At 34.0% G+C, this 24,964-nt stretch overlaps 3 protein-coding genes across 4 annotated transcripts; 1 reads left to right on the top strand and 2 right to left on the bottom strand.

Moving 5' to 3' along the window:
* Nucleotides 1–719: 719 nt before the first annotated feature.
* Nucleotides 720–2,512, bottom strand: LOC122594101 (GRAS family protein RAD1-like). Its single transcript, XM_043766573.1, has one exon. The coding sequence runs from the start codon at nucleotides 2,408–2,410 to the stop codon at nucleotides 815–817; it is 1,596 nt and encodes a 531-aa protein (XP_043622508.1). The 5' UTR covers nucleotides 2,411–2,512; the 3' UTR covers nucleotides 720–814.
* A 2,532-nt stretch (nucleotides 2,513–5,044) lies between these two features.
* Nucleotides 5,045–12,735, bottom strand: LOC122592802 (nuclear cap-binding protein subunit 1). Of its 2 annotated transcripts, XM_043765117.1 has the most exons (19): nucleotides 12,555–12,734; nucleotides 12,395–12,454; nucleotides 11,884–11,940; nucleotides 11,721–11,792; nucleotides 11,512–11,574; nucleotides 11,216–11,392; nucleotides 9,582–9,713; nucleotides 9,409–9,475; nucleotides 9,065–9,264; nucleotides 8,895–8,965; nucleotides 8,718–8,802; nucleotides 8,554–8,622; nucleotides 8,346–8,464; nucleotides 8,130–8,268; nucleotides 7,265–7,759; nucleotides 6,869–7,168; nucleotides 5,778–5,947; nucleotides 5,598–5,682; nucleotides 5,045–5,447 (listed from the first exon to the last, which is right to left on the bottom strand). In XM_043765117.1, exons 1-19 carry the CDS (start codon nucleotides 12,636–12,638, stop codon nucleotides 5,337–5,339), a joined length of 2,556 nt encoding a protein of 851 aa, XP_043621052.1. In that variant the 5' UTR covers nucleotides 12,639–12,734; the 3' UTR covers nucleotides 5,045–5,336. The 2 variants fall into 2 exon arrangements, with proteins under 2 accessions (XP_043621052.1, XP_043621051.1); XM_043765116.1 differs by having other exon boundaries at nucleotides 8,895–9,264; nucleotides 12,555–12,735.
* A 7,675-nt stretch (nucleotides 12,736–20,410) lies between these two features.
* On the top strand, nucleotides 20,411–23,785 carry LOC122592818 (phosphoglycerate kinase, cytosolic). Its single transcript, XM_043765133.1, has 7 exons — nucleotides 20,411–20,510; nucleotides 20,603–20,826; nucleotides 21,532–21,609; nucleotides 21,698–21,958; nucleotides 22,405–22,722; nucleotides 23,086–23,244; nucleotides 23,345–23,785. The coding sequence occupies exons 2-7, from the start codon at nucleotides 20,632–20,634 to the stop codon at nucleotides 23,537–23,539; spliced, it is 1,206 nt and encodes a 401-aa protein (XP_043621068.1). The 5' UTR covers nucleotides 20,411–20,510; nucleotides 20,603–20,631; the 3' UTR covers nucleotides 23,540–23,785.
* Nucleotides 23,786–24,964: the final 1,179 nt, after the last annotated feature.

Below are 24,964 nucleotides of genomic sequence, written 5' to 3'. Positions count from 1 at the left end.
TAAATTGTCGCTCAAGGTTAGTAGGTGTTTGGGCATGTCCGTCATTGAAAGGTTGACGTTATATTATTTAAATAAAGTTTGCTGGGTAATAAAATAAAGGGAGGTGCCATCCTCTTTTCCTTAAAAATAAAGTAAAACATTATTGATTAAATCGTTAATTATCAAGCAACGTTTAAGATAATGGTAAGGATTATACAGAATCTACCAAGCTATAATGCAAATGGAATATCCGTCCCATTTTATTGCTTGATAATCACAAAACGTACAGTCTTGTGTAGTTAAAAAAAATTGATCTTTCTGCTGTCGACTGGCAGCATGTGGACTTGATGGCAATAATAGCCCATTGACCTACATAGCCAAAAAAGTAGTTGGTTCCCTAAATTAGCAATAAAGTAATCTGTTGTACTTTGAAATTAACCCTCATGAGAGTTTGGTGTACAGTACTCAGGGCCTATATTCGAGAGCCGAGTTAACCCTCCAAGATAATGGTATACTTCCAGAGGTAGACCAACTCTCCTGAGATGTAGTATCCAACATATTCAATAACCTGTTAGTTTAGCCGGTGCAGCATGTTGCAAGGTTGCCTTTTCCATGTAAAATGTTATCATGAATATATAACTAAACGATACCAAGAACTTGAATCTTGGAAATGCATTAGATTTTGTGCAATCATGGACCCTGACCAATTCTTATTGTTTGTATAGTATAGGGACAATCAGTTAAGAATCCCCTGCCTTTATTAACAAATAAATTAATTTTTGGTACATAAAAATGTAGAAATTTGTTTACTGCAAGAAACATGAATAATGTGTTTCTAGGAAGATGGCGGGGAGCTAGGTTGCCAAGCGGCGGCAAGCATGATGGGTCTCCCTTTCCAGCCAAGCAATGCATACCCTTTCTGATCAATTCCAACAGTATATCCATCACCACTATTCAAACCCTTGAGCGCAGTTTCTTGTCGGTCTTTCTTTCCAGCCACCACCTGAAAACCTGCTCTCCCTAACTGCCGCCGCCATTGGTCTGCCCTCTCATGCCGCTCCACCCTCTCGGATCCCTCATATGCCACTATGTTCCTTATTTCCTCAGCAAAGTGGTTTCTTTCTATTTTCATTCTTTCAATACAGTTTCTCCCCAAAGTAGCCTCCAGTGAATCAAATATAGCCGAGTAGTAATGTAACGATTCTAGAAACCTGCCAAGAAAAAACGGCCCGTTATGGTTTGCATCTTGTTCTGCTACTGTTAGCAATGTAGGTCCTAGCTTCTTGATCGACTGGAGTATCGTTTTTAGTGATCCTCTGCTTTCCTTAACATATGTATGCAAGTGAAGCATGCTGTTTACTATCAACACTTCTCCTTCTTTCAATCTTAAGTTTTCTCTTGTTAACATTTCTGGGGTTGCTGGCCCGGGAATCAAGTGGAATCCTAGTTCAGTTCCAAGAGAATTAGCTTCAGCCACCACGGATTCCATGGCGGTTTCTAACTCCATCATGTCACCTCGATCTCCTAAAATCCCGGTGATCCTGATCAGTTTTGGCAAGACTTCTTGACTCTTAGTTGAAGCTAGGGTCCTTATTAGGGATGGCCACTGCAGTGTGTGTTCCATGCCCAAATCGATAATGTGCAACCTGTCCTTCCCCTGGGCTGCCTGATATATAGCCTCATTTGCAGCCATGAATCCGAATTCAATGTATGGTGTGTTTTTATGCAGTAAGTGAAAAGCTTCAATCTTTTCTTCCCTGGTGACATCTGTTTCAAGGGTCACTCCTCCCCAAACAGTACCGTTTGCATTGATGTTCGTTTGCAAAAGGGTTAATCTTGCTTTTAACCCCATAGCGAAACAATATGATACTCGTTGCAAAGAATCTCCTAAAGGGTTGGCAGAGTACCAAATTTGGGAGAGAATTGAATCTGCTAACTGGGTGTCCCTGCAACCCACAGCCTCTGCACACGCCAATAGCAAGTGTACCAGCTGAAGCCCATCGTCGACATCATTCACTTTTGTTTGGTCTTGATCCTGTTCTTCCTCCTGAATCATCATAGGAACATCTGTGTTCTCATCAGGCATCAAGAAAATGTCAGGATCAATGTCAATGTCAAAGCCCAAATCTTCATCATTCAAGAACGAATCAAATGGCTGCAGGTTGTTCTCGGCGGGTGAAGATAAAGAATCCCCACTTATGTTACTATGATAATGATCATTGTTGAAGAATGTATCAACAAATTGGTACTCCATTGTATCTGCAGAAGGATAAGTTTGATCATCAAGGTGCTGCAGGAACTGCCATGATGAGTGATCATCAGACAGGAACTGGTGTTGTTCTTCAACACGAGCTGCCTGTGAAAACCTGCGAATCGGTAGGTGGTGATGACTATTGTTGTCAAAGAACCCAAAATGATTAATTGGGTCCATAAAGATTTTTCCTTTTTTGGGACTGTATAATGCTTGTGATTTGGTTTTAATGCAATGGAACAAGAGAGATAGGTAGGCTTATAAATTGATTTAAGATTTGCAGGCAGGTAGGCAAACTGATAATTTTAATAATGTCAACACCCACTCCATATATAAGGTAAGCAAGCTAAGGTTTAGGTTAAGACTTTATGTGGCTAGAATAGTCGAATCTAGTGTAACCATGCACTAAAGGTTAGATCTTTATGCGAAAAAGATTACTTTAATGTTGAATCGTCGTGTTGTGCGTGTTTGTTTGTTCAGCTAGTAGAAACTTTTGTCTAGCCTTTCGTTTTAGACCATTTGGTACTTCTCATTCGCGGGTTCATATATTTGTATCGAGACCTATAGAACGAAAAATGCTTTAAAAAAATGCTTTGAGCCAAAAAAATGTGTAACTTTGTTGACAAATTTTATATAAATGTTGAGGGTTGTAAGTCCATGGACAAGGTTAAGGCCAAGGCTATCAAAACTTTTTTTCTAGAGACATTTATACACCACCATTATTGGTTGATAAGTTACCTAGATAAATGCTCTGCCAAAAAGTCATATGGTTATCAAGACTTTGTATTATATTTTATTTTTGAACAGTGGTTATCAAGACTTTTATCTAGCCCAAATGGCTGAATGTGGTATAATTGTGCACTAAATGTTCAATCTTTATGCAAACAATGGATTATTAGTGCTACATTGTCTTGTAGCATGCGACTGTTTGTTCAATTAGTAGAAACTTGTGTACGTTTTAATCTACTTGGTGTTTTCATATCGTCGATTTTAGTTTTGGCTGTATAAAACAAAGAAATGTCAGAAAATGCTTTAAACCGAAATCATTATAGTTGCTTTGCAAAACTATACAAAATCATATATGTTGTTAAAGATAAATAATGCAGAGGTTGAATAGTTTATGAGTCCAAAGCTGAGGGAAAATGCAAGCAGATCCTGTGATTGTATGTATTTGACAGAGATGTGTAATAAAAGTCATAGCATTGGGTGAGTCGGCCAACAAGCAATGAGACATTATTAGGTGGCCTATGCTTTATTTCTCTAAGCTAATAATTAAATAAAAGTAATAATGATTCCTATTTGCAACCACTATCAAGATGGCCTAATGGTTAAGTATATTAACTTCTCATGGTTAAGTATATTATTTTCTCATAACTCATATGTGATCTCAGATTCGAAACTTCATAAGGTCAATATCTTAGAATGGCAAGAAAAATGGTCACGTGAATACTTTAATTAGATTGCATACATCTGAGTCAAAAACTTGGTTTTTCGGGTAATTTGAACTAGAAAGGCCTAATCCAGTTCATTCTTGTTGACTAGTAGCCTTGTGGTTTTGGTTCTTTCTTTCCTTTATGATTTATTTTTATTTATTATACAAACATTTGGGATTGGTTATATACTTTTAGCACAAGAGTATATTCTAAAAGAGGGGAAAAAAATGTTTCTGATCATTATAGATTTAGGCCTAGTTTGGTTAAGTTAAAACTTTACACTGACAAATGAGTTCAGATCCGAGTTTTAGCGAATACTATTTTGTATCCTGATTCGAATACTATTTCCTCATTTTGAGTGAAGATAAACCTTCACAAATGGAAAGTAATGCTCTTCATTCTATGAATTTACGATGTTTTACAAAAATTAAAAAACATAGTCTTGAGCTTCAAGGATATATGAATGGAATTGATACATACACAATGCAATATTGTCATGCATTACCTAGTTTAATGATTGTATGTGTTTTATGTGAACAAACTTTGGTGTGTAAATACCTCCTCCAAGTACGAATGATATTAAGATATGAGATTCTTTCACACAAGTTTCATTTGTTGCTAGGGTGGGTTTCCCAATGTATCATTGTCCAATAGTAATAACTTGGGACCCAAATAACTTTGCCTTTTGTGTTTGTTGTTTTCCTCTTATCATCATTCTATTAATTTATTAAGCAATCTTTGCAGTTACAAAAGTTTGTAAAGTTGGAATGAATCAACAATGGGTAATGGTACCATCAGCTGGAGACAACAATGAAGTGTGTCGGGTTAACCTAATGCAAGAAATTCGAGCTATGTCAATCAAAATCTTTCCAAAAAATGTATCAAAAGATTCATGCCAATGCAACATTTCAGTTCTGCAGAGCAGATGTGGTATGGCCATAAAATATAAACTAGCAACTTTGAGATCGTCTCATTCCTAGCCTTACAAGTCAAAAGCTCAAACTCAAATACTTTTTTATTGTTATATTAAATTTATAAATCATTAACTTTTAATAAATTTTTAGTCGTGTAAATTATGTCATACAAGGTTGCATGTTATAATAAGATGATCATTTAGGCTCACGAGCCTACTCAAGTCTAATGTTCAAAGCTCAAAATCAAACTCATTAATCGAGCTCCAAATTATACTCAAACTCGGCTCAAGTTGAGCTTTTAACGAATCAAAATTAAACAGCACACAAGTAGCTTTGTGCCTTTGTTTACTTACTCCCCCTAAATGTGCCAATAGACAAAATACTGCCTTACCAAGAATTATATATAAAAAAAAAAAAGTGTCTTCGAGAGCATAAATATTTACTGATGTCAGGGAGCACATATGTCATTGTTCAAGTAGGTTGTAAGTGGTTGATGTTTCTAATATCAAAATGTACTTATAAAGTCAGAAATTAAATCATCTACCATAACATAAAAAACACTGACCTGGTTTATAGAAAATGGACATTTCCACTTGCTACTCTGCTCTACCCACATGGTTGTTGCAGCAACTATCCAACATGTTATATAACTAGTACATTACAATCAAATATGGTACAACCAACCTAGACTGCTGAACTTGCAACTCTTCTCCAACATTTAACTTATGTATCGACCAAAAATTTAGAAAATAGTCAGAATCATTGATCGGTGAGCTGCAGACGCAAACCAGAATAAACAGCTTTTCTGAATAGAGGATGAACACTTTCTGTTAACACTTCCACTTCTAACAAATCCATGTGTGGCCATATCTGATCAGCAAATAAATACTTCAGATTACTTGTAAAAATAGTCGAAATGCAAGTGTTTTAATAGTTTTAAAAAATGTTACGATGCAAGTGCACATTGAATTAAATATTAGGATAAACCATTGAGAACTAAAAAGCCAACATGGAACCAACCTCAGAAGCATACTGTCTTGAAAAAGCCTTGAGATATGCCAAAGTTGACAAACACCATTGTTCTTTCTCTCCGATGGCATATCCACTGCAAACATTTACGCAAAATAACCATATGAACATGCAAATATTTATAAAATACTGATTACCTGCAAAAAGTAAGAGTAAGGATCCTAATAGTACCTTTTGGAACTACCATTTTCTTTATCCATATCCATTGCAGGTGTATCTTCTTCATCCACTGCCATTGCTTCTAAATCAGCAGTCGACTCCAAGCCTCTCTCTCCGAATGTCTCATGGAGGCGTTCCATCAAAACACTGGAGAAATTTTTGTATAGTGAGAGGAACAAGGCCTGCACATGCAAACATATAGTTGGTCTCAGACTATATACGTTTAGTCAGGGGAGACGATTCTGACCCATATACTTCTAAGGGGTTTCTGCCTTAAGCTTAATCTTTGATAAGTCAACATGCAAATAAAATACAGATTATAAAGACACAAAACAGAAGTTACCCAAAGAGTTTTGAATAAATAAAACCTCTTAAAATATTTTGGAAGTGACATAAAAATAAGAAATAGCCTTTTTAAGGGATTAGTTCCCTCGAATGTAAGAAACTTTGAACGAATGTCTATAGTAGGAAATAACTAAAGCTGTGTGTATTGTATGTAAACAACTTTGAAATAATTTTTATTGTATTTAAGAATTTCGTTTCAACCAATTACAATCTGACAAGTGGCACCTGTATATGGTTGCCACATATGTTTTCTTACATACAATAAACATTTTTTCAAGTTGCTTACATACAATACACATAACTTTAGTTTTTTCCTACTATAGACATTCTGTCAAAGATAGTTACATTCCAAGAAACTAATCCCCCTTTTTAAATTATACTTGACACACTACTTAATCGTCAAAAAAAAAAAAAAATTACAAAACATACAGTAGGACAAAAAATACTTAAGATAGAAACCCAAACACGGACCAGCCTGTACAAAAAATTTCTTGCTTTGATTTTTGGCCTGTTTTCCCAACCTGTACATATTGCAAGCACTATTTGTGATGAGCTTTAAACTCATAAAGAGTAACATATTCAATGAGTAAAACGAGTAGATCTCTGTTACAGACTTCCAATACATTACAATGAAAGCACGAAAAGGAACACCTCCTGTTTGTCATTTATGTTTAAACGGCATCTTGATTGTAATTAAAATACAGCGCTACGGATGTAAAACATTCTTGATATATAAAAAGCCAATATGTAGTGAATACCTTATTTTCTTCAAGGGCGCGTGCAAGAAGAGCTTCCTTTGACTCTAAAGACTCACGGACAGACACTTCCTCATCTCTTGTCTTTTCAACATTTAAATTCAAGCGTTTCATCTTAGCAGGATTCTCCCCAACAACAGGCTCACCGTCAACAAGCATAAGCTTTGTTTCGGCAGCATCCAACTCAGATTTGGCCCTGGCCACACTTTCCTCGGCTTGTTTAACACTCTTTTTTAAGTTATTTATCTCTTTCCTCAGATCTGAAATACGGTTGTATGTCTTGTTAAGTGCATTTCTGAGAATCTGTTGACACGATAAACAAACTTTATAGTGAAGCACCAAAAAATTACGCGTTCACAAAAACTAAACAACCAATTATGCTATTAGGTATCAGCATACCTCCCACAAACGATCACTTGTGTGAAACAATTTGATGTTTGATGAAGAGAAGACCCATTTGACAATAGCTAAATTGGAAATTAGCCGATAACCCATCATTCTATCAATTGTTATGGCAGTAGTCTGAGCACTATTCTTCCAAAATGAACTGACTTCCTCAATTAACATAATATGTGTTTCTTCACTTGGACAAATTTTAGCAATAACTTGTCCATATCTTTCTAACACGGTAATCAGATGAGTAAAACTCTTTGATCCAATGTCCAAAAGGGTATGAACAACAACTCTAAGAGCAACATCTAGTCCATTGACTGGTATTACACTATCTTGCAACCAGATAATAACATCACGTGCTGTTTTTCTTCCTTTCACCATACCATTAAGTTCTACTGAAAGCGCGTATTCAGTTTTATCATCATCTTCCGAACCGTATCTGAAGTCTGGCCCTCCTTTTGGAGGAAGCAACTCCTCTAAAGCTGGAGTGCTTTCAATGCTCTACATAACAAAAAGAGGTCAAGGGAAAGGATAATTGTGGCAACCTTCAATCAGTTACTAGTGAACAGGTCAAACCAGAAAGTTAATAGGTAAGAAAGGGTCAAACCTCCAAGATTATATTATAAAAATAATAAATAAAAATAATAAAATTTAAAAATCTCTTTCATATTTGACGAACTAAATTGTCCATAAAAAAATCAATAATTACCAAAAAAGAAGTATTAAGGGACAACCCAACCTGACCTGTTTTGACCCATACAAAATTGCCCAATTTTGAGTTGTTTTGACCATAAAGAAGTAATTCACAGAGAACCCAACAAATGAGATAGAGCCTAAAAGAATGGATTAGTAAAGCTGCTTATATGTTTACCTGCTTCACTTTATCCCAGTAAGATAGACGGACTTCTCTATCCAAGACCTCCTGGACAAATACCCGTTGTGGGGCCCATTTTGGAAGCTCCAAGACATAAGCCCATTCTTCCCATGGCCAGATAAACTGAAAGTTTGATCTGCAACACCATAAAAAAGCATAAGAAAATCCATTAAGGAAGATATGCAATTTGGTAAAATAAAGAAGGAAACTTACAAATGGTGTGAGAACCAAAGAATAAGGCGAGTCCTACATTCCATATCTAACTCACTAATTCTATCAAAAAGAGCACGGACAGCCCCTGCTACAACTGCAGGGAAGGCACCTGGAAGGGACTACCAGAACATTGTAGATAGATAAGTAAAAATAACTTTCAACTCCACCCCAAACCGAAACCATACAAGTGGAAGAATAGCTGTTTTACCTTGCAAAGGTCTATTATGACGAGCGTGTAATATATGGGCTTGAATGGTGGCTGGGGCAATAAAAGCAACTGACAAAAAATGAAAAAAACCCTCCATAGTTATTCATGCACAATTAACATAAACATGTACCCATTACGAAACAAAAGAAATCACAAGTTTCTACCTGAGAAAAAATTGTCTCGGCCATGAGATACTCGTATCTGAAAGGAACGGGGAGACCAACCATGCATGCGGCACATTCCTTTCGACTAGCATTGCGCACACCCAGAAATATAAATACAATGGTTTTGAAACATAAAGGCAAAATCCAAACAATAAAGAGTGTAAAGAAGTTACAAACCATCCATTTAAATAGAAGAGCACATCCAATAAATACTCTTCAACAACAAATCGGTCTATAGGTTGTAGATCCTGCCGCCAAAAGGTTATGAAGAGAATCAACATAGCAATAGAAAAGAGAACAGATGATTGTGCATATATATTAAGCCTACGTATATCAAGTTTAGCTACCTCAGTTTTGCTAGCAGAAAATATATTAAGCCTACGAATCCTCTGAGGATATTTCAACTCTGCTTCATGTTTTTGTCTACCAAAACTGATTTCAGAAAGTTCTTCAGGTGCATCTGGATGCTCGGGGCAGCTTATGGGTCCAAAATCATGAGACTTCCCAGCAACTAATTGTGCTTCATACAATAGATGTGGCCTCGGAACTAGTTTAAAATCAGACAATGAACAATACTTTAGAGAAAATAAAGTGAATCAATTACACCATTTCAGAAATCATTTGAAGCAACTTGATGAAGCTATCAAAGAAATTTAAAAAAGTGGCACATTAAACAAGGGCAAAGAAATACCACTCTCAAGTTTCCAGCTGTTCTTGGATAGATCTTGAATTCGACCCCACAAGTCTTCCACAAAATCCTAAACAGCATTATTAATTTATTATAGTTGGATACCCATCAAACAATGCAGAAAAAATGATCTCAGCAAAACAAAAGAAAAAAAGAGTAGATCACTTGATAAATACCTTTTCAACGTGAAGTTTGTCACTTTTGTTCATATCCTCAAACACAGATAGACCCACATCAGAAACATGTCGTCTGATACTTAAATAAGCTTCTATCCCCACCATAACTCTTTCAATCTCTTCAGGAATTTGCTGCAAAAATCATGAATCTATCAGCAAAAAGAATGTCTGAAAGTAATTGCTTCCACTACAATAAGAATACATATATCAAAAGACTAAAAAACCAATAGCATTGAAAACAGTTAAAAAATATGAGTTTGCAAGTCTATCTTCTAGGTTTTTTGAATCGAAATTCGACCATGCAAAAACAAGATTAGAAATTAAGGTTCACGAAAGAAACATGTCTTCTTAAGAAAGGCTAGGTATCAAATTAACTTCTATGTGTATTACGCAGGATGTCTTTTTAGAAAGAACCTATGTTATCAATTTCGGTGGGATCCCAGTGGGATATCGGTTTTCGTTCCTAAGGTGGGATCTCAGTCCAAATTCTGGTCAACATTTCGTCAAATTTTAGGACAAATTCCAATATCCCACTGATTTTGGTCCAAATTTCGGTGGGATTTCGGCTTAGTTTTAAAAATAAAAAATATATAAACAAATTTTGGGTCCAAACTTAAACACAACTTACTAAACACTAATTTTTACAAGTATTATCACTAATCTATCAAATATTGACACTTATAAGCTTGACTTTTGACATTTCTATTAAATATTAAGAATTATTTATTTATGGTTCCATTATTTATATATATAGATATTGCATAATATTAGAGTTACCGAAATCCCAGATCACACCAATACCGGTCCTTGAACGAAACACCATAATTTCAGTCATTGATAACATAGGAATGAACTAAGTATCAAGATATTAAGATAACTTACACACATATTTAGCAGGCACATAACTGCCTAAGCAGTTCACAAAATGTGTAATATATAATTATTTAACTATGTTCTGGCAAGCTGATACAAAATGTCAAAATGTTTGGTAAACTTACCTTCTAAATGACTACTCTAAATGCTGCTTAAACAGTAATAGCAAAACAGACCGAAAAGGTGAGATTCATGTCAAGACAATTGATGTATCCAAATATGACGTGTCATTTATTTCAAATGCTTAATACAATAATTACTTTGCCTGTTGCCTAAGGAACTGCTTAATCAGCGTAAGTGAGATTCTCCAAAACATTAATTGGTTTTTCTTGTGCCAATTTTTTGATTTGTCATCTGGTTATACAAAAAACTTAACTTGCACTATACTATGAGTAAAGGATCCGTAGTAGCATAAATGCATAATAAGCACTCTTTGGCATTGTTTGGACTTTGCACGACTTTAGAGCATAAAAATCACTTGGACAGTCACTGTATTTCCATATTTACATAGGGATAATACAAATTTATATAGAAGTGAACTTATACATCTATATAGGGATAATACAAAGAAAAGCATAACCAATAACAACCAAAAGTTCTTTCTAAAGTCAAGTGCCATAAACCCAAAAAATGATGGATGGGTATAGTAGTTCATAATCTGGGGGAACATGCACTGTTTTCCAGCAACATGAGTTTGTTCACACTATTGATCGCACATCCATCACATAATAGTTGTAAAAGGCAAAATTTAGAATATGTACCTCGCCAAGTTCAGATCCACCCCACGGAAGGCAGGAAAGAATACAAGTTATGTAGAAATCGGCACGGGCTTGCCAGGCAGGGTTCCCCTTCTCATCGTCCACAATAGTTGCAGCAGACGATAATAATGTTTCAAAAACCACCACTAGTGAACTTGGTTGGATGACTTTGCTACACATCTACAGAGTACATATACAATTCAGAAATCACTATAATATCCATCTAGTCCTGATATCTTAAAACAATATATAATATCATTTCGTCCTCTCAACATATATTTAATTGGAAAAAAACATACCAAAGCAGTTAGGAATCGCAACGATACACGAATCTTGTTGCAATCTTCAGAGTCAAGCGCATCCTACAATTTACCAACAAGATTTATAACAAGCAAGTCAGGGAAAAAAAAGGACAATAATATCTTCAAAAGGAGATACTAAATGACAGAATACTGATAATTTAATGGGCATAAATAAGTCGGCATAAACAAAATTCAGTATTACTCACCTGCAAATTCTTTTGAGTCCTCTCCAATATTTTCTTGACAAAATCCTCATTGTCCAAGTTCAATAACCCAATCTAACCACACATATAAATATAATATCTTATAGAAAAGCATAAAAATATCTCCTTTTTTATTAAAAAAAAATCAAATATAATCAGAACATACCAAAGTCCCATACAGCGGAACCTTGTGAGGCAATTGCTCTGCACACTCTAGAAGAAACTGTCCAACAAAAACATGTATATTTTAATTAACTATAGAAGTCTCAATACATACACAATAAATACGGCCAGTTGATCTAAGAAAAAAGGATCCAAATTGAAAGAAGGATAAAGCAGACCTAAAAAATTCATCGAAATCAGAATCGTGCATCGTAAAAATCAGTTTCCATGTCAAAATTCACATTTTTATTACAATTTGTTTGTGCATTTCAAGCTTTGGGGCCCAAATGTGAATAAACGCACCGTAAATTATTATTACTTTTTGGAAAAACAGATTTGGCAACAACAATACATAGCTGGGGAAAAAAATTAATTTTCCTTTCACTCTACTCTCAAATTTGGTCCTTTTTTATTTTATCCTAGCCCTATAAATATACAAATATATACATATATATACATAATACAATTACAATATATATATATACATATAATATGCATGTGAAAAAATAGATTACAGTTATGATTTCATCTTGAGACTGTTCTAATTCACGCCGAACAGCGCCAAAGCAAGCATCCTGTAATTAATACAGATATAAAATTAGGGTTAGGGTTCACTGTAAAAATAAAAAATAAAAAAATTAAATAAGATAAGAATAATTAGGGTTTAAAACCAACAATGTGATCTTTGAAATCAATAGTTCCGCCATATTCAGATGATTTCTCGCCGATTCTTAGAATGAAAGACCGCCAGCTACTCATATCTGTTGTTGATTCTTATGAAAGATATTAGAATGAAGAAGATGTGTAGATATATAGATTTTTGTATGTATTGTTATCCCGGAGGGGTTTTGGGTTTTTACGACATGACCTACTAGCTCTGCTATTGCTAATCGACTTGTATCATAGTAAAAAAAAAATCCTATTTTTAATGAGTATTAAAAAGTATAAAATGCTAAGTGGCCTAATAGGTGCAAAAGTAAAAAAAAAATCAAATAAATATTTGTAGTATGTAAACAAATTTCAAAAAAATAAATAAATTATTGGTCCTGAATTACCAATGGAAAACCGGTTATCCGACTATTAGTAAATTAATGGTGATTTGTAGGATCCGAGCCCAAGTTTGACATGAAGATTTTTAATCGCATCATAGTCCGGGATTACCTAATACATGTCCATCCCCGACCCTTTATTCTCCCAACATTAAACAGATGAAGATTGTTATAAGTTACTAGAAGGAAACCCGCGCGTTGCAGCGGTGTTGACAAATCAAAACATTGTTGTTAGTTTGATGTTAGTTTATCAACTACTTTTATAGATTTAATATTGTGTGTTCTTAAGCTTCACGGTTACCAACAAAAACCATGGTTGCGTCATTGTTTGACATCGGCTGAGAAAACTTTCAAACCGTAATTTACAATAATTACATGAAACAGTTGTAATTTACAATAACTACCAACCAAAGCAATCGTTGAATCAATGCTTAGTCTCGAATTAAAGTCTGCAACTCTTGAACTCCTACTCATGTTTATTAAAAAATCATACAACTTATCAACTTGATAAACAAACACATTTAAACAACTATTTTTTATTTGATTAACACAGTTTACTTGACATAGCTCATTCGCAGACCATAATGGACTCAAATGACACCACTTTGATACCCACAAATGTTGAGGACTCCTTGTTCGTGTGTTATTTCCATGGTTCTCCATCCATCTGCATAAAAGCTTATTTCCATGCTCCACACCTCAACTTGAAGTGTAGACGAAACCCATAAATCTGCAAGAATGGAATCATTTCAAACGTCCATATTTCACATAGCATTTTAATTGATAAATATGCAAAAGTTTGGTGGTAGGCTTAATTTCTACAACAAATCCTCTTTACAAAGACATTAATTATAGTAACCAAGTTGAGCTTAATTAGTGGCATGACATATATCAAGATGAATAATAATTGTTTTACTTACATGAGACTCCACATCAGGATTATAAGGCGACATCGTTGAGAATTTGTATAACTATATACTACAGACTTCCATTGATAAAGGTATACGATATCATAAGTAAATTTACATGAAGAAAAGTATGGCTTAAACAATGTACTACTTTTAACCTGTTATCCCACCGACCCATTCTTGCATCTCTAATAGTAATGAAAAGATAAGAATATTCCGACCTATTAAGCAACCCGACCTTCACAGTTAGCAGACGTTTCAGCACGAAAAGGTTAAGTATAGTTATGACATTCCAAAAAGAAAAGGTTAAGTATAGTTACCTAGCAGAACAACAAGAGAGCCTGCCTGGAGCAACTAGATCACGCTTGCGTACCAAGTCCATCATCCAATCAACCAAATGATCCTTACGACCTCTCTCCCTTATCGTCATTGCAGCTTAATTCTTCCAAACATTGGAGCTGCATTGCACAAATTATACTTGGAAGTTGAAAATGTACAATGATTGATGTATCTAAACTTAAAAGTTGAAAACATACATCTTAAGCCGGGTAAACATGAACGGCATCAATAGCCACCTAAAACTTATAACGTAGATTATATTATAACCACACTAAACTAACATTAACTTGTATCAAATAATAATGAGGACATGATTCTTAAATCAAAAAAAATATTCTCAAAAATCAAATAGAGCCATATATACATATACAAATCAGACACATACATTTGAAAAAATTAAACAAATAAAATAAATTTTTTTGAAGATACTAATTGATGTATAATACTGTACCATGTAATATATATTTGTTTTGTACCATGTAAAGCATTCTGAAGTGTATATAGAACGAAGGTATGTAACGAAATGGGTAAAATGAACTATTAACCAATTAAACCTATAACTTTTTGAATCAGAACTACAAATACTGACAAAAAAATATCAATAACTATATAGTGCTTCACTTATAACAAATAAAAAAGGAAGAAAAAATTAAATTAGGCACAACACCAGATGAACCTTAAAAACCCACCAGATGGCCGCAACCATGTAGTGTTGATGATGAAGAATCCGTCGATGCTTTCCGGCGGGTATAGGGGTGGTGATGATAAATTGGGCGGCGATTGGAAATAAAAGAAACCCATAATTCCGGCGAGGTGGTTACTGGCGGTAGCAGATCAAAAAATAAATAGATTAATGGATTGATTGATGGCGATTTGGGGGTAGTGATGATTATTGAAACGGTTCACGGCGGCAGATGATAGCGGAGAGAAGAGATGGTGGTTTGGGGCAATTGGTGGGTTTTTTTTTTTTTATAGGATAAGCCTTTTAGGTATTTTAATGGGCAGTAACTGGATTGTATAGATGTCAAAATGTCTAAGGGTAAATTTGACATTTCAAATACAGAATCGCTTATCTATACTATATTATAAAGCAAATTCACTTTTTAACTTTCAACATTCAATTTCAACAATATACACATATTAATGCATGATGCACCATACTTCAATGCATACAACTTTGAAAAAGGGCCTTTTGTGTTATTAGGTAGTATATATAACTCTTGAAAACTTTGTGAAAATAATTTTTAAAAAAATAATAAAAAAATAAAGAACTTACAATTAAAACTATCACATTATTTTGTCCTCCCATAAAGTTTCCTACTTCATTGAATAATCAAGTATCAAGCATTTTAACTTTACAAGATCTTTAGCTTAATTTTTTTTTAACTTGACAAGTATCAAGTATCAACATTCACAGCTAGTCCATTTCTATGTTATCAATTTCGGTGAAATTTTGGTGGTATACCGGTTTTCCATGGTGGGACATAATTTCAGTTTTGATATCGTTTCTGAAATTTTCGGTGGTATTGACCGAAATACCACCGAAATTTCCAAAATTTGACCGAAATTTATGAAATTTCAGTGAATTCTGTTTCAGCACTTCCAGGTTTTATCTTTTACTCTTATATATGTATATATAATATGTATATATATAAATATATATACATAATATTAGAATTACCGAAATACCACAAAAAAACGATATTTCGTATACCAATCTGTGGCCAAAACACCGAAATTTATGTCCTTGACTACTTAGGTCCATTTCCCTTTTTGGTGAATGTATTTGTATATCCAATAATACTCATATTTACATATTGATTTAGACATCAAAATAGAGATGTATTAAACTAAAAGCTAGTGATACTTCGGCTTCTCCAAATTGCATATTCTAGATATTTAGCATAATGGGCGGTTTTGGATAACAATCAAATTGCAATTGGTTCACAATAGTTTTTTTTTATCTTTGAAGAATTAGGAGCCACTAACCCGACGTATTAGTATTTTTATCTATTTTTTTTTTCATTACCAGTTTTATATTTGGATAACAACTAAATTTCATTAGTTGTTTGTATTTGTAGAATTGTAGGGTTGTAATTGTTATCTATAACACTTTCTTTCCAAATGTTTCTGGATCAAGCTTCTAAGTGGTAGATGGTAGTTTATAGCGGTTACTATTAGGGTGGACGGAGGGCTTTACCACCCCTCCCCTCCCCGATTTTGTTTCTCCTCCCCGCTCGCTGCCTAATGCTAGGAATGTCTCCCCACCTCTCCCCTCCCCTCCCCTCCCCACCCTTTCTATTTATTTAGGAAGAAAAGACAAAGAATAAAAAGGAAGAAAAAGACAAAAAAGGATAGGCAGGAGATCGGGCACCACGGTGCCCAGTCCGCTCCCCACTCAACCGGTACCGGGGGGTCGAGGTGGTGTGCCATCCGGTACCGGCCCGGTACCGGTCCGGTGCCTCACCCACTCCGTCCACCCTTAGAGTTTGTTACTACACATAATACTCTAATGGTATGTACATGAACCTGTTGACATTAAGTAGAGCTTGAAGAAATTATTGTGTTAGATTATAAGCTATCTAAGTTTATAAATGGAGTTTGTTACTACCATAATCCTCTAATATGTACATGACATTGTTGACATTAAGTAGAGCTTGAACAAATTAGTGTGTTAGATTATAAGCTATCTAAGTTTATAAATGATGGAGTTTGTTACTACCATAATACTCTAATATGTACATGAACTTGTTTGACATTAAGTAGAGCTTCAACAAATTATTTTGTTAGATTATAAGCTACCTAAGTTTACAAATAATTCGATGGATCATCTTTTGTCTTCTTTTTTATGCCACATCTACATCTATATCATTGTTGCTTTTAAACTCGAAGCCTAAGGATGTAATTTATTCTTTTGATAACTCTCGCACAATGCGGGTAATCACCTAGTTTACTATGCATATTAACATCCCTAAAATTGCACTATAAATTTCCTCTCAAATTCAACTAAAATCATGATAAATAAAAATACCAGTAGCCCATCACGTTAAACTTATAAGGGGCAAGGGTGCAGTACCAATATTTGATAAATTTGCAAGTTTTGGCTTGTTTTTTTAGCCAATAAATGTCCGCCATGTGTCAAGTCAAAAACTTATCAATTCTTGTCAATTTATAAGGTGTAGTGTCAATTCTTGTCAAAGAGAGCCAATGTTAATTTTGAGAATTTCAAAGAGAAAAGGGGATGAATACTTGCCAAAAAGCTCCTAACATACACTACAATCGGTCAATGTTGCTTGCCAAAAGGAGCCAATGCTACTTGCCAAATACTTAACGGAGCCAAATTTTCAATTCTTGCCGATGCTACTTGCTGATCATGTGTGTCGACTGCACCCTTGCCCCTATGAAACTTTAATGTCTTATCTCATATCAATATCAATATTAGACACATTGTTCAATGACAGATTTAAAAATTTAATCGAGGGTATGCAAAATTAAATGATATTTTCTACATCTAGGTAAACTCCGACAAATATTTTTTGGGTTTTTTGTGTGTTTGGGTCGGGTTTTTGAGTTAGTTTTTGCTCTTTTTAGATAAACATGCTATACAAATAATAAAATCACATCATTTGCTTGTATTTTAATATATCTAAAAAATTTCACACCTAAAGATGTAAAAAATCTTACAAAAATATATTATCTAGTAATGTACTTAAATTTTCAGAAACTAGAGATGAAAATGGTTCAAAGTTTGACTGGTTCAATCGAATTTAAAAATCAACTTCTTTTATTTTAAATATATGCGCTTCAAAATAATAATAATATATGTAAACAAAGTCATATTATCTTCTCTATATTTATATTGAAAGTACTTGTTATATGTGTAACTTAAGTAATAATTTAAGGGTAAAAGATATAAAAAAAAAAAAAAGAAAAAAAAGGTCCATTGGAACTCCCAACAAGTAAAAATTTAGGATAAAAATTGAATTAACTTTAGTCATTAGATTTAATTTAATTATTAAATTTGATCTAACTTTACATATAAAGTTGGATCAACCCCAAAAATCTGTATACACACTACAAACTACCATAACATGTGGCGTAAAGGCCAACAAACAAATTTTGTTATTTATGTTCTTTCCAATCTTCTTATGTATTAGAGTGTTTGTAATGATTCACACCACCACACCAGGTGATATGACACATCAACACCACCAGTGTCACACAATACCACCCATCAACCACACCAAATCCATGACAATAACCATACCACATCATAATTTTATGTTAAAATATAACACTTGTAACTAACTTTATACCACTCATCAACCATTTAATGAAATAGAAAACAATTAAAAAACAAGAAAAAGGAAAGAAGGCTACATAAGTTCAACGTGGATCCATCCACCTTCAACCTTTCACACCAAAAAAACTTTGAACTTGCAATGGTTCTACATGGTGTGGTCGAAGTCTTGTCAATAACGGCGTCCACATGTTACTCCATTACCATTACTCTTAATATATCAAAATTATTTCTCCATTGTTAGAGCATTTGTAATGGTCACATCACCACACCAAGGTGGTGTGCCACATCATTGTCACGTCATATCACACCACAACCACCTAACAACCACACCATATCATACATTATTTATATATTTTTTATATTAAAAACATAAAACAATTATTTATATACATAAAAACCTTTTAAATTTACTAACAAAAATATAGTTTTAGTTAAAAGTTTTATAAACAACAAATCTATCCTTCAATATATTTATTTATTAAGTTATAAACTATATTATAAAGTGTTTTGATAATTTGTAAACATATGAAACTTCATGGTTTAAATCGTAAACATAAGTTTATATATTAAAGAAAAAAATGAAATCTTATCATCACTTTCACTCTAATATCACCGGCGAACTCATAGAATTCATATTTTAACATCAAAAGAAACCACCACCCACAAGTCCACAACTATCATAGCTGAAAAGTATAAAGAACATAAACAAAAAAAAAAGCCCTGATTTCATGATTTCTTTCAAGGCTTCAAGTTTAAAGGAAATAAAAAAAAGAGAAAAATATTTATTATTCCAAGGACACCACCACCCCAAAGTTCCTCCAAGGTCGATACATCAACGTCAGGTCTTACACACCACAACGACACCATTCAGGTAATGATCCACCCCACAACACCGGGGTGGTTGGGTGTCCACGCCGTCCACCCAGATACCACTTTTGTACTTTTTTTTTCTTGTCTTCTTTAATAGGTATGCACCTCAATTTCTTAGGTTATACACTCTTAAGAAATTAGACTAAAAAAATTTCTGAAACTTATTTAATAGTAGCCACATGGTGTGCAAATGCATACCCAATTTTGTTTATAGGTCCTCCCTACTAGTAAAGTTATTATCTATACTTTTATACTTTATACTATAATATAAAAAAAACACTTTATTTTTGGAGGTGTTAAAAAATATATAATAATTTCACTTAGTACCCTTTAAAATAATTTTACTTACATTAACCCCTTAACATTAATGATTAAATTAAATTATCAATCTTTTATTTTTTAAAATATCTCCATTAACCCTTTACGTCAACTACTGTACAACAATTATTTACACCATTTGACGTTTCATCTGCCAACAACAGTCTTCCCCACCACCACATCGTCGCTGCCACATTGCGCGGGTAACGTGTTAATCTTTTGTTATTTACATCATTGTACGTCTCGGTAAATCTAAATTCTAAGTCCACAACTTGAAAGTTGATGTTTTCACAAAAATCTATGGGAATCAAGCCAACTGTTTTTTTTAGAAGTCCATCGGGTCAATGAAAGTTTTATATACACAATATTACACATACATAAAAGCTAGTTTGTCAATGTTAAAATGAAAAAGGACTAAAATGAAAGTTTCTTCTTTTCTTTTTTTCCAAGCCAAAGACAAAATGCCCTAAAAATAATGTCGAACAAATAATTTATAATTTAAAAAAATATTCATTAAAAATACTTTCATTAAATAAATGACACACAAGCATGCTAAGATGCCAAAATAATACTACTATTTACTTTATTTACAACCATCACATGATTCATGGCTCATGGTAATGATATTTATTTTCGTTTAACTAATATTTAATAACTAATAATTTAATACTTACTTATTTTATTATTAAGAAATAATTTAATTTAAAAAGTAAAAAAAAGAAAAGAAAATTGGAACCACAAAACCGACCTTTATATATACAACACCAAATGCCATAAAAATCAAACACAGAAAAGAAAGCATCATTCCATTGTGATCCTATTTCTCTCACCCCTCAAAATCTCCGTAAGTTTTTGTTCCATGATAATAATTATTTTTATTTATCGATATACATAATTTCTTATTTTAATAATTAATATTTGTTTTGATTTTGTCAGGGTTTATAATTTAATTTGTTAAAAAAAAAATGGCGACAAAAAAGAGTGTAAGTAGCTTGAAGGAAGGAGATCTGAAAGGAAAAAGAGTGTTTGTAAGGGCAGATCTGAACGTACCTTTGGATGATTCCTTTAAGATCACCGATGACACGCGCATACGCGCCGCCGTACCTACTATTAAATACTTGATGTCTAATGGCGCTCGAGTCATCCTTTCTTCTCATCTGGTATATATATATATTTATATCTGTATCTATCCGAATATTGTTATATGTATATGTATATCTCTGTATCCGTAGTTAATTGTATGCGTATGTGTGTTCGTTTCATATATCAGATCATATATTTGTGATTTATATATGCATATATTGTTTTATGTATGTATAGATTTGTTTGATTTTTATTAGATTATGTGAATAAGATGTTGATTTAGAATCGGTTTTCTTTGGTTTTTGGATCTGTATTCAAGAGGTGTGGAAGTTTAGGGTGGTTAGTTTTTCGATAGTGATACTAGATTCTGTTTAGCATTAGAGTTTGGAAGTTGAAATATTTCAGGATTAGGGTTTATGTGGTGGTAGAAGCTACTGAGAGCGGCCAGTGGTTAATGTGTGTGGTGGCGTTCTAGTGTGTTGGTAGTGGCACTGGATGCTGTGAAGAAAAAAGGAATTGAGGGTTTGGTGTGTGCGAGCTTAATTAGTGGGCATTACTGTGTGGTTTTTAATGGTCATTTTATGGTATTGGGTACATATGACGTACATCATTTTTTATATCAAAACTGTTTTGACATGATGTTATTAACTTGCACTATCACTTTCCATACGGACCTCATAAGTATTTTATACATTTTGTTCTGTATTGGAGCTATGTGTTCAATGGAATAACGATAAGTTCAGTTGGAAAGAAATTTTAATATCTTCTATCTTTGTTTATAGGGACGACCAAAGGGCGTTACACCAAAATACAGTCTGAAGCCACTTGTTGGTAGACTCTCTGAGGTTCTTGGAGTTGAGGTTTGTATTTTGGTTCATATTCTCTTATTTTAATTTACTTGGATCTGTTATTTAACTATTAACTAATGTGCACATTAACTTTTAACAGGTCAAGATGGCAGACGATTGCATTGGTCCTGATGTTGAGAAACTGGTTGCTGAGATCCCAGAAGGTGGTGTCTTGCTTCTTGAAAATGTCAGGTTCTATAAGGAGGAAGAGAAGAATGATCCTGAGTTTGCAAAGAAACTTGCATCACTAGCAGACTTGTATGTTAATGATGCTTTTGGCACCGCACATAGGGCACATGCATCCACCGAAGGTGTTGCAAAGTACTTGAAGCCTGCTGTTGCTGGGTACCTCATGCAGAAGGTTTGTTCTTCAATTACCAACAATAGCACGAAACTCTTTACTTATGGGTTGTCTAAGATGAACGAAAATGAGGAACGGTGTTTGGACTTGCATTTTTACACTGATCATCTGATTATGCTGACTTAAATTCACAGTTTACCACTCTGATGGTATTTTAATGGACATAGAAAGTAATTGATTCAGTTTTTAAGGCTAAAAAAAGAAAAGTTTTGGCTCATCAATTTGTATATTAGCTACAACAAAATATGTTATCGAAGGCTAATATTTTTAAAACATATTTGCATCCTTTAAATCTAGTTTGAGAGTCTCCTATTTTCATTTCACAAATTGCCACCTACATTGTTTCAATGCTGGACGCATAATTTCTAGTATATGGTTATAAATAGTCAATTTACTAGATTGTAATGTATTTTTTTTGGTGGTCTATTTACACATTATGTTTTCAGGAGCTTGACTACCTTGTTGGAGCTGTATCAAATCCCAAGAAGCCATTTGCTGCCATTGTTGGCGGGTCGAAGGTATCAAGTAAAATTGGTGTGATTGAGTCATTGTTAGAGAAGGTCGACATCCTTGTGCTTGGTGGAGGTATGATCTTCACTTTCTATAAAGCCCAAGGATACAAAGTTGGGTCGTCCCTTGTGGAAGAAGATAAACTTGACCTTGCCACATCACTTCTTGAAAAAGCTAAGTCAAAGGGGGTGTCTCTTCTACTCCCAACTGATGTTGTAATTGCTGACAAGTTTGCTGCCGATGCCAACAGCAAGGTTTTTTTCTTTACGCATCTCTATTTGCCACTCCATATTCCATATTTTTCATGCTTTTTTACATATTAGTATATTATAAATGTCCATTTTATTTTCAAACGGGTCAAAGGTATCAAAAGTTGCCCTAAGTTTTTTTTGGTAAATGTATACAACCTCTTAAATTGCTTTATGCAAATATCTAGATTATTAGTGTAATTGTATCTTTTTTATTCATAGTTTATCCACTAGTTAGTAAAAGAAATGGACTAGAAAGTGTCTACAGTTTAGCTGAACCTTATGGGGGGCCATTTGGACTCATGTCAAAAAAGTTTTATCCGTTTACAATCTGTTACCTGACTTGTTTGTTCTTTTCCCTGACTTCAGACTGTTCCAGCCAATGAAATTCCTGATGGTTGGATGGGATTGGACATTGGACCAGATTCCATCAAGTCATTCAGTGAAACCTTGGATACTACCAAAACTATTATCTGGAATGGGCCAATGGGTGTGTTTGAGTTCGAGAAATTCGCTGCAGGAACAACGGTACACATTTTGACAAAATATCTTAAATATAATAATGGAAGTTTTGGTCTGTTATCTAAATGTCTAAAATACCTTAAATTATATTATATTATGATCTCAGGCAATTGCCAAGAAATTGGCAGAGCTCAGTGGGAAGGGAGTTACAACCATCATTGGGGGAGGTGATTCAGTTGCAGCTGTGGAGAAGGCTGGACTTGCTGACAAGATGAGCCACATCTCTACAGGTGGCGGTGCTAGCTTGGAGCTACTCGAGGGGAAGACCCTTCCTGGCGTGCTTGCCTTGAATGAAGCTTGAACCTCTCTTTGACCTTTTTGCCAAGAGTGAGATATGTTTATCATAATAGAATGGACTGGTGGTGTTTTTGTTTTCACGGTTCTAGTTCAGACTAGAAGTTAATAAAAGGTCCTGTGATATTGTGACCGACCATTAATGGTTCTTGAATTGGAACAGTAGTGCTTGTGTAATCATATCCCTGTTAACATTTTTGGTTGATATAGCTCTGTTGCTTTATGTTCATTAATGGAACTTTTTAACACGTAATGTGGTGGTGTTTTGTGAGATTGCATAATTGCAGATTTATGTCAAAGCGGACTTGGTAAAAACCGGTATCAATGATTTTGAATCATAAAGTTGTGTTCACAGATGCTAGAAACATTCTTGAACCATAAATTTGTGTTCAGTCTATTCTACATTTAACACTCCCAAGTTCATTGTTTAATTTCGTGTTTCATCTTAGCTTTTAATTGAGCTCACTAGAGTTGACACTATCATAGTGCACTAGAGTTGATTTAATCATAGCGTATCAGCCCTAGTAAAACAGGATTAAGATCCTCTAAAGTTATGACAACTTTATAGGTAGAGTTGAGAGGATACTAACCTTTGAATTAAAATCAAAAGTCAAGATTAAAAATTGATTTTTGTATCTTAACCTTTGATTTCAATCCAAAGGTTGAGATCCTCTCAACTTTACCTATAAAGTTATCTAAGTAAAACAAGGCTTCAAATCCAAATATTATGAGTTACGACAAGCTGGTATAGTACCATTGTTTTTAACTTGAAAAAAATTAAACTTTTGACAGCTACATTTTAGATATATTTATCATTATCCATTAATACATGTGAAAGTGTGTAATTCAAAGCAAACTTTTTATTAAAACTAGCATGGTGTCCGCACAATTCGGCAGCGGTGGCAGCAATGCGGTGGTGACAAGTGGCGGCGACAACGGATGGTGGTGACAAGTAGTAGTGCAGACTATTGATTTAAATGTAATTAATATAATAATCAAAATAATTACTTTGAAAGTTGAGGGATCGATGGTGTATTTGTTTCATTTAAGGTGGGGTGTATTGTATTTAGAGTGTGTTGTTTTAATAAAGACTATTTCTGACATAATATAGATAAATAGAGGCATCAATATTTAGGAGATTTGAGACATCGAGGTCTTGAGTACAATTCTAAAATACTCAATTCTAAAAGTAGAGATAGAGTTGTTGTGTGTATGGTTTTTTTTTCCCCATAAAATGAGTTTTTTTTGGTATTTGAAATTTGATATGCTTCTAAAATGGAGATGGGTTATTACTAAAAAGGTTTCTTTTAGAATTGAAGTTTAATATACAAAAAGAGTAAGAGACATAACATAACACAGAGCATCAGGTATGGTTTAGGTATCCAGAACCATCCAGAACGCCACTTTAGCGCCACCTCAGCTTCCATTATTT

The sequence above is a fragment of the Erigeron canadensis genome, chromosome 3 (genome assembly GCF_010389155.1).
Source record: "Erigeron canadensis isolate Cc75 chromosome 3, C_canadensis_v1, whole genome shotgun sequence".
Classification (NCBI taxonomy): domain Eukaryota; kingdom Viridiplantae; phylum Streptophyta; class Magnoliopsida; order Asterales; family Asteraceae; genus Erigeron; species Erigeron canadensis.
Note: the sequence above shows the minus strand (reverse complement) of the source record. Positions and strands in the feature narration are given on the sequence as shown.

Excerpts from the sequence above, each read along its gene's own strand:
- LOC122594101 (XM_043766573.1), bottom strand. The coding sequence starts at position 2,410 with ATGGACCCAATTAATCATTTTGGGTTCTTTGACAACAATAGTCATCAC.
- LOC122592802 (XM_043765116.1), bottom strand. The coding sequence starts at position 12,638 with ATGAGTAGCTGGCGGTCTTTCATTCTAAGAATCGGCGAGAAATCATCT. Across the intron at positions 11,793-11,883 it reads TTCCGCTGTATGGGACTTTG|ATTGGGTTATTGAACTTGGA; the intron begins GTATGTTCTGAT and ends ATGTGTGGTTAG. Across the intron at positions 5,948-6,868 it reads GCGCCCTTGAAGAAAATAAG|GCCTTGTTCCTCTCACTATA; the intron begins GTATTCACTACA and ends TTGCATGTGCAG.
- LOC122592818 (XM_043765133.1), top strand. The coding sequence starts at position 20,632 with ATGGCGACAAAAAAGAGTGTAAGTAGCTTGAAGGAAGGAGATCTGAAA. Across the intron at positions 21,959-22,404 it reads CTGGGTACCTCATGCAGAAG|GAGCTTGACTACCTTGTTGG; the intron begins GTTTGTTCTTCA and ends TTATGTTTTCAG. Across the intron at positions 23,245-23,344 it reads AATTCGCTGCAGGAACAACG|GCAATTGCCAAGAAATTGGC; the intron begins GTACACATTTTG and ends TTATGATCTCAG.